The sequence below is a fragment of the Oncorhynchus mykiss genome, chromosome 26 (assembly GCF_013265735.2).
Source record: "Oncorhynchus mykiss isolate Arlee chromosome 26, USDA_OmykA_1.1, whole genome shotgun sequence".
NCBI lineage: Eukaryota > Metazoa > Chordata > Actinopteri > Salmoniformes > Salmonidae > Oncorhynchus > Oncorhynchus mykiss.
The window spans coordinates 2,749,430-2,759,459 of record NC_048590.1 but is presented as its reverse complement, the minus strand read 5'-3'; the positions used below and the strand labels follow the sequence as shown (position 1 = coordinate 2,759,459).

The following is a 10,030-nucleotide window of genomic DNA, read 5'->3' as shown; positions in this document are numbered from 1 at the left end:
CCCTATATAGTGCACTACTTTAGGCCAGAGCCCTATGGCACCCTATTCCCTATATAGTGCACTACTTTAGACCAGAGCCCTATGGCACCCTGAGTCCTTTTAAACATCTGTTTTACTGACAGACGGTCCCTCAGAACTAGTGTTCTGCTTTCTGTTGTCTTAGTGGGAAATGTGGAGTCTTTCTACCTAATGATGAAAACACTGTTGAAAGTTATGGTCTTGTGTTGGAACCAACCTTTGTGTGTATCTAACCCTCTCCTCTCCTCTCTTCTCCTCTCTCCTCTCATCTTCTCCTCTCTCCTATCCTCTCTCATCCTATCCTCTCTCATCCTCTCCTCTTCTCTCTTCTCCTCTCTTCTCTTCTCCTCTCTTCTCCTCTCTCATCCTATCCTCGCTCATCCTCTCCTCTTCTCTCTTCTCCTCTCTTCTCTTCTCCTCTCTTCTCCTCTCTCATCCTATCCTCTCTCATCCTCTCCTCTTCTCTCTTCTCCTCTCTTCTCTTCTCCTCTCTTCTCCTCTCTCATCCTATCCTGCCCTCCCCTCTCTTCTCCTCTCTCATCCTATCCTCTCTCATCCTCTCCTCTTCTCTCTTCTCCTCTCTTCTCTTCTCCTCTCTTCTCCTCTCTCATCCTATCCTGCCCTCCCCTCTCTTCTCCTCTCTCATCCTCTCCTCTCTCATCCTCCCTTCTCTCCTCTCCTCTCTCCTCCTCCCCTCTCTCCTCTCTCCTCTCTCCTATCCTCTCTCATCCACTCTCCTCTCTCCTCCTCCCCTCTCTCCTCTCTCCTCCTCTCCTCTCTCCTCTCCTCTCCTCTCTCCTCCTCTCCTCCCCTCTCTCCTCCTCTCCTCCCCCCTCTCCTCCCCCCTCTCCTCCCCTCTCTCCTCCTCTCCTCTCTCCTCCTCTCCTCCCCCCTCTCCTCCCCCCTCTCCTCCCCTCTCTCCTCCTCTCCTCTCTCCTCCTCTCCTCTCTCCTCTCTCCTCTCTCCTCCTCTCCTCTCTCATCCTCTCCTCTCTCCTCCTCTCTTCTCTTCTCTCCTCAGGACTCTGAATGTCTGGACAGTTGTATCCAGAGCACCCTCTCCTCCTCTCCTCTCTCATCCTCTCCTCTCTCATCATCTCCTCTCTTCTCTCCTCAGGACTCTGAATCTCTGGACAGTTGTATACAGAGCATCCTCTCCTCCTCTCCTCTCTCATCCTCGCCTCTCTCATCCTCTCCTCTCTTCTCTCCTCAGGACTCTGAATCTCTGGACAGTTGTATCCAGAGCACCCTCTCAGCCCTCTACCCTCCGTTTGATGCCACAGCCTCCACGGTGCTGTGTCAGGTATTTGATGTGGTGGAGACCAGCTACAGAGGAGACGGATTAAGATACCTTATAGACTTCCTGGTCCCTGCCAAACACATCCTGCAGACCATCCAGCAACATGCCTGTGTGAGTAGCTACTACGTTATACTATAGTTACCTTATACTACTACTACGTTATACTATAGTTACCTTATACTACTACGTTATACTATAGTTACCTCATACTACTACTACATTATACTATAGTTACCTTATACTACTACTACTACTACTACGTTATACTATAGTTACCTCATACTACTACTACATTATACTATAGTTACCTTATACTACTACTGCTACTACTACGTTATACTATAGTTACCTTATACTACTACTACTACTACGTTATACTATAGTAACCTTATACTACTACTGCTACTACTACGTTATACTATAGTTACCTCATACTACTACTACTACTACTACGTTATACTATAGTAACCTTATACTACTACTGCTACTACTACGTTATACTATAGTTACCTCATACTACTACTACTACTACATTATACTATAGTAACCTTATACTACTAGCACTACTACTACTACTATACTAATACTAATACCACTACTACTATGTTATACTATAGTAACAGTATACTACTACTACTACTACTAATATACTACTACTACAACTACCAGTAGTACTATACTACCACGACTAATATACTACTACTATACTACTACTTCTACTACAACTACTATTAGTACTATACTACTACTACTGCTGCCACTATTACTAATACTACTATACTACTACTACCACCATACTTCTACTACTATACTAATACTGATACTACACTACGATCACTATACTACTATACTACTACCGCTACTACAACTGCTACTATTACCACAATACTAATACTACTACTACTACTACTACTACTACTACTACTACTACTACTACTACTACTATACTACTACTACTGCTACTTGTACTATTACTACTACTACCACAACTACTACTGTGACTATTACTACTATACTACTACTAATACTACCACTACTGCTATACTACTACTGATACCACTACCCTACCACTACTACTACTGCTACTATTACTACTACTACAATACTACTACTACTACTACTATACTACTACTATGGCTACTACTACTGCTATAATACTACTACTACTACTATGTTCCTACTAATGTTACTACTACTACTACTACTACTACTACTACTACTGCTACTATTACTATTACTATTACTACCACACTACCTACTGTGACTATTACTACTATACTACTACTACTACTAATACCACTACTGCTATACTACTACTGATACTACTACTATACTACTACTGATACTGCTGCTACTACTGTTACTACTACTACTATTACTATTACTGCTACTACGGCTACTACTACTACTATACTACTACTACTACTACTACTACTACTACTACTATGCTACTACTGCTACTACTACTACCATACTACTACTACTAATACTATACTACTACTACTGATACTGGTGCTACTAATATTACTACTACTATACTACTACTACTATACTACTACTACTATACTACTACTACTACTGCTACTACTATACTACTATACTACTACTACTATACTACAATACTACTACTATACTACTACTGCTACCATAGTACTACTACTACTGCTACTGCTGCTACTACTACTACTACTACTACTACTACTACTACCATAGTACTACTACTACTGCTACCACTATACTATGGCCACTATACTACGACTACTATACGGTTACTTCTATACTATTACTACTATACTATTACTACACTACTACTACTTCTATATTATTACCATTATACTACTACTATACTACTACACTACTACTACTTCTATATTATTACCATTATACTACTACTATACTACTACACTACTACTACTTCTATATTATTACCAGTATACTACTACTATATTACTACACTACTACTACTTCTATATTATTACCATTATACTACTACTATACTACTACACTACTACTACTTCTATATTATTACCATTATACTACTACTATACTACTACACTACTACTACTTCTATATTATTACCAGTATACTACTACTATACTACTACACTACTACTACTTCTATATTATTACCAGTATACTACTACTATACTACTACTACTGTTACTACTAATACTACTACTACTACTATACTACTACTACTTCTATATTATTACCATTATACTACTACTATACTACTACTACTGTTACTACTAATACTACTATACTACTATACTACTACTACTTCTATATTATTACCATTATACTACTACTATACTACTACTACTGTTACTACTAATACTACTATACTACTATACTACTACTACTTCTATATTATTACCATTATACTACTACTATACTACTACTACTTCTATATTATTACCATTATACTACTACTATACTACTACTACTGTTACTACTAATACTACTATACTACTATACTACTACTACTTCTATATTATTACCATTATACTACTACTATACTACTACTACTTCTATATTATTACCATTATACTACTACTATACTACTACTACTGTTACTACTAATACTACTATACTACTTCTACTGTTACTACTAATACTACTATACTACTATACTGCTACTACTTCTATATTATTACCATTATACTACTACTATACTACTTCTACTGTTACTACTAATACTACTATACTACTATACTACTACTACTTCTATATTATTACCATTATACTACTACTATACTACTACTACTGTTACTACTAATACTACTATACTACTTCTACTGTTACTACTAATACTACTATACTACTATACTACTACTACTTCTATATTATTACCAGTATACTACTACTATACTACTACTACTGTTACTACTAATACTACTATACTACTTCTACTGTTACTACTAATACTACTATACTACTATACTACTACTACTTCTATATTATTACCATTATACTACTACTATACTACTACTACTGTTACTACTAATACTACTACTACTACTACTAATACTACTATACTACTACTGGTATTACTAGTACTGCTGCTCCTAACATGTTCAACACTCAGATCTCTTCTGGATTCCTCCTGCTCTTCAGATGGTTTCCTCTCCTCTGTCAACCTCCGTCTGTCCTTCCGTCTGTAGTGGTGGAGGTTGGTGGTGACAGGTGACGGCTGATGAAACCCAGCTCTAACTCCTGGTGTTGATGGGTCATTGTTGTGGTCCTGCTGCTGCTGTTGAGTTGGGTCAGGGGAGGGAGGGGAGGAGGGAGGGAGGGAGGGTGGGGGAGGGACGGAGGGGGGAGGGAGGGTGAGGGGGGGGGGGGGGGGGGGGCTGATGAAACCCAGCTCTAACTCCTGGTGTTGATGGGTCATTGTTGTGGTCCTGCTGCTGCTGTTGAGTTGGGTCAGGGGAGGGAGGGGAGGAGGGAGGGAGGGTGGGGGAGGGGAGGAGGGAGGGAGGGAGGGTGAGGGGGGGAGGGAGGGAGGGTGAGAAGAGGGGAGGGAGGGGGGGGGGTAAAGAGAGGAATGTGGGGGTTGGTTTTCTATCTTTAAAAGAACACACCTAGTCTATTCAGGCCTCCAGTCTTCCCAGGTCCTATAATATGACACCTTCCTCCCCAGAGAGAGTAGGCTGTGCCTCAAATGCCACCCTGTTCAGTGCCCTGGTCAACAGTAGTGCACTAGAGTGCATTGGGAAAGTATTCAGACCCCTTGACCTCTTCCACATTGTGTTAGGGGTACAGCCTTATTCTAAAATTGATTAAATAGTTTTTCCCCCGTCATCTGTTTATACACAATACTCCATAATGACAAATCAAAAACAGGTTTTTAGAAATGACAACACACCAGGAGTTCTGTATTGGTGTGGTGTTCCATTCTGACAACACACCAGGAGTTCTGTATTGGTGTTCCATTCTGACAACACACCAGGAGTTCTGTATTGGTGTTCCATTCTGACAACACACCAGGAGTTCTGTATTGGTGTTGTGTTCCATTCTGACAACACACCAGGAGTTCTGTATTGGTGTTCCATTCTGACAACACACCAGGAGTTCTGTATTGGTGTGGTGTTCCATTCTGACAACACACCAGGAGTTCTGTATTGGTGTTGTGTTCCATTCTGACAACACACCAGGAGTTCTGTATTGGTGTTCCATTCTGACAACACACCAGGAGTTCTGTATTGGTGTGGTGTTCCATTCTGACAACACACCAGGAGTTCTGTATTGGTGTTCCATTCTGACAACACACCAGGAGTTCTGTATTGGTGTTCCATTCTGACAACACACCAGGAGTTCTGTATTGGTGTGGTGTTCCATTCTGACAACACACCAGGAGTTCTGTATTGGTGTTCCATTCTGACAACACACCAGGAGTTCTGTATTGGTGTTCCATTCTGACAACACACCAGGAGTTCTGTATTGGTGTTCCATTCTGACAACACACCAGGAGTTCTGTATTGGTGTTGTGTTCCATTCTGACAACACACCAGGAGTTCTGTATTGGTGTTGTGTTCCATTCTGACAACACACCAGGAGTTCTGTATTGGTGTTCCATTCTGACAACACACCAGGAGTTCTGTATTGGTGTGGTGTTCCATTCTGACAACACACCAGGAGTTCTGTATTGGTGTTCCATTCTGACAACACACCAGGAGTTCTGTATTGGTGTGGTGTTCCATTCTGACAACACACCAGGAGTTCTGTATTGGTGTTCCATTCTGACAACACACCAGGAGTTCTGTATTGGTGTGGTGTTCCATTCTGACAACACACCAGGAGTTCTGTATTGGTGTGGTGTTGTGTTAGATCCTCCCAGGGTCAAGGAGGAGAATATAAATATCTTCCAGATCAGATACTGGGTTTGTGTCATCACCTTGAAGTGTTGCAACAAGGGGAGTTGTGGCTGAAGTGGAGGGTTATGGGTAACATGTGAACCCTTCTACTTAACGGAGGGCAGAGAGGAGGATGATGGGTAACATGTGAACCCTTCTACTTAACGGAGGGCAGAGAGGAGGATGATGGGTAACATGTGAACCCTTCTACTTAACGGAGGGCAGAGAGGAGGATGATGGGTAACATGTGAACCCTTCTACTTAACGGAGGGCAGAGAGGAGGATGATGGGTAACATGTGAACCCTTCTACTTAACGGAGGGCAGAGAGGAGGATGATGGGTAACATGTGAACCCTTCTACTTAACGGAGGGCAGAGAGGAAGATGATGTGTAACATGTGAACCCTTCTACTTAACGGAGGGCAGAGAGGAGGATGATGGGTAACATGTGAACCCTTCTACTTAACGGAGGGCAGAGAGGAGGATGATGGGTAACATGTGAACCCTTCTACTTAACGGAGGGCAGAGAGGAGGATGATGGGTAGCATGTGAACCCTTCTACTTAACGGAGGGCAGAGAGGAGGATGATGGGTAACATGTGAACCCTTCTACTTAACGGAGGGCAGAGAGGAGGATGATGGGTAGCATGTGAACCCTTCTACTTAACGGAGGGCAGAGAGGAGGATGATGGGTAGCATGTGAACCCTTCTACTTAACGGAGGGCAGAGAGGAGGATGATGGGTAACATGAACCCTTCTACTTAACGGAGGGCAGAGAGGAGGATGATGGGTAGCATGTGAACCCTTCTACTTAACGGAGGGCAGAGAGGAGGATGATGGGTAACGTGAACCCTTCTACTTAACGGAGGGCAGAGAGGAGGATGATGGGTAACATGAACCCTTCTACTTAACGGAGGGCAGAGAGGAGGATGATGGGTAACATGTGAACCCTTCTACTTAACGGAGGGCAGAGAGGAGGATGATGGGTAACATGTGAACCCTTCTACTTAACGGAGGGCAGAGAGGAGGATGATGGGTAACATGAACCCTTCTACTTAACGGAGGGCAGAGAGGAGGATGATGGGTAACATGAACCCTTCTACTTAACGGAGGGCAGAGAGGAGGATGATGGGTAACATGAACCCTTCTACTTAACGGAGGGCAGAGAGGAGGATGATGGGTAACATGAACCCTTCTACTTAACGGAGGGCAGAGAGGAGGATGATGGGTAGCATGTGAACCCTTCTACTTAACGGAGGGCAGAGAGGAGGATGATGGGTAACATGTGAACCCTTCTACTTAACGGAGGGCAGAGAGGAGGATGATGGGTAACACGTGAACCCTTCTACTTAACGGAGGGCAGAGAGGAGGATGATGGGTAACATGTGAACCCTTCTACTTAACGGAGGGCAGAGAGGAGGATGATGGGTAACACGTGAACCCTTCTACTTAATGGAGGGCAGAGAGGAGGATGGGGGATTGGCTGGTAAACATCAGCTGGAGTGATGAAGGACGTTTCATTTTGGGAGGTCTGGCTTGTTATATAACCAAAAACATGAAGCACTAACAATAACTACACAGTCTTGGTGACTACAGTCTTCCTCCTCTTGGTTAGACTGGTTCGGTGACTACAGTCCTCCTCCTCTTGGTGACTACAGTCTTCCTCCTCTTGGTGACTACAGTCTCCCTCCTCCTGGTGACTACAGTCTCCCTCCTCTTGGTGACTACAGTCCTCCTCCTCTTGATGACTACAGTCTTCCTCCTCTTGGTTAGACTGGTTCGGTGACTACAGTCCTCCTCTTGGTGACTACGGTCTTCCTCCTCTTGGTGACTACTGTCTCCCTCCTCTTGGTGACTACAGTCCTCCTCCTCTTGGTTAGACTGGTTCGGTGACTACAGGCCTCCTCCTCTTGGTGACTACGGTCTTCCTCCTCTTGGTGACTACAGTCTTCCTCCTCTTGGTGACTACAGTCTCCCTCCTCTTGGTGACTACAGTCCTCCTCCTCTTGGTGACTACAGTCCTCCTCCTCTTGGTTAGACTGGTTCGGTGACTACAGTCCTCCTCCTCTTGGTGACTACAGTCCTCCTCCTCTTGGTTAGACTGGCTCGGTGACTACAGTCCTCCTCCTCTTGGTTAGACTGGTTCGGTGACTACAGTCCTCCTCCTCTTGGTTAGACTGGCTCGATGACTACAGTCCTCCTCCTCTTGGTTAGACTGGTTCGGTGACTACAGTCCTCCTCCTCTTGGTGACTACAGTCCTCCTCCTCTTGGTGACTACAGTCTCCCTCCTCTTGGTTAGACTGGCTCGGTGACTACAGTCTTCCTCCTCTTGGTGACTACAGTCCTCCTCTTGGTTAGACTGGCTCGGTGACTACAGTCCTCCTCCTCTTGGTGACTACAGTCCTCCTCCTCTTGGTTAGACTGGCTCGGTGACTACAGTCTTCCTCCTCTTGGTGACTACAGTCCTCCTCCTCTTGGTTAGACTGGCCCGGTGACTACAGTCCTCCTCCTCTTGGTTAGACTGGCTCGGTGACTACAGTCTTCCTAGAGAGATGTTACCCAAACAGGACACGTTGCAGAGCTAGTATCACAGGCATGACCGGACAAGACCAGGCCGTACAGAATGAGAGACCAGAGAGCGGCGTAATGAGAGGGAATGGCTCACCACCTGGATGAGTAGTAAGACATGGAAGGAAACACCTTGTTTAGGTGACTCAGAGCAATAGAGACAGGGAGAGCACCTATATTAGTAACTCAGGAGGAACAACTTCTAACAAGGAAAAGAGAGAGTGATCAAATGAGAGAGAGAGAGAGAGAGATGGATAGAGGAGCTCAGTCCTCTCCTGTTCTGTCTCTTACTCAGGGGGAGGAAGAGAGGATGGGAGGAGGGGGAGTGAAGGAAGAAGGAGGGAGGAGAGGGAGGGAGGGACGGATGGAGGGAAGAGGAGGGGGAGGGAATACAGACAGAGCAGGGGTCTGTGTTTCTCAGCGCTATCAGAGAGCATCACAGAATCCCTCTTTTAGAGTGGAGAGGATTGGGGGGCTCTGAAATGGGAAAGGGGGATGAGAGGGAGGGGCGGATGGAGGGAAGAGGAGGGGGAGGGAAGACAGACAGAGCAGGGGTCTGTGTTTCTCAGCGCTATCAGAGAGCATCACAGAATCCCTCTTTTAGAGTGGAGAGGATTGGGGGGCTCTGAAATGGGAAAGGGGGATGAGAGGGAGGGACGGATGGAGGGAAGAGGAGGGGGAGGGAATACAGACAGAGCAGGGGTCTGTGTTTCTCAGCGCTATCAGAGAGCATCACAGAAACCCTCTTTTAGAGTGGAGAGGATTGGGGGGCTCTGAAATGGGAAAGGGGGATGAGAGGGAGGGACGGATGGAGGGAAGAGGAGGGGGAGGGAAGACAGACAGAGCAGGGGTCTGTGTTTCTCAGCGCTATCAGAGAGCATCACAGAAACCCTCTTTTAGAGTGGAGAGGATTGGGGGGCTTTGAAATAGGAAAGGGGGATGAGAGGGAGGGACGGATGGAGGGAAGAGGAGGGGGAGGGAAGACAGACAGAGCAGGGGTCTGTGTTTCTCAGCGCTATCAGAGAGCATCACAGAATCCCTCTTTTAGAGTGGAGAGGATTTGGGGGGCTCTGAAATGGGAAAGGGGGATGAGAGGGAGGGAGGGACGGATGGAGGGAAGAGGAGGGGGAGGGAAGACAGACATAGCAGGGGTCTGTGTTTCTCAGCGCTATCAGAGAGCATCACAGAAACCCTCTTTTAGAGTGGAGAGGATTTGGGGGGCTCTGAAATGGGAAAGGGGGATGAGAGGGAGGGACGGATGGAGGGAAGAGGAGGGGGAGGGAATACAGAC

General features: G+C 45.1%; 1 protein-coding gene across 1 annotated transcript in view; it reads left to right on the top strand.

Annotated features, from left to right (window-relative positions):
• The window catches only part of LOC110519438, a 197,020-nt gene that overhangs the window by 27,023 nt on the left and 159,967 nt on the right, over positions 1-10,030 (top strand). Inside the window, exon 2 of the mRNA XM_036964548.1 lies at positions 1,231-1,428. Within this exon, the coding sequence (XP_036820443.1) occupies positions 1,231-1,428 (198 nt within the window). The remainder of the gene's footprint in view (positions 1-1,230; positions 1,429-10,030) is intronic.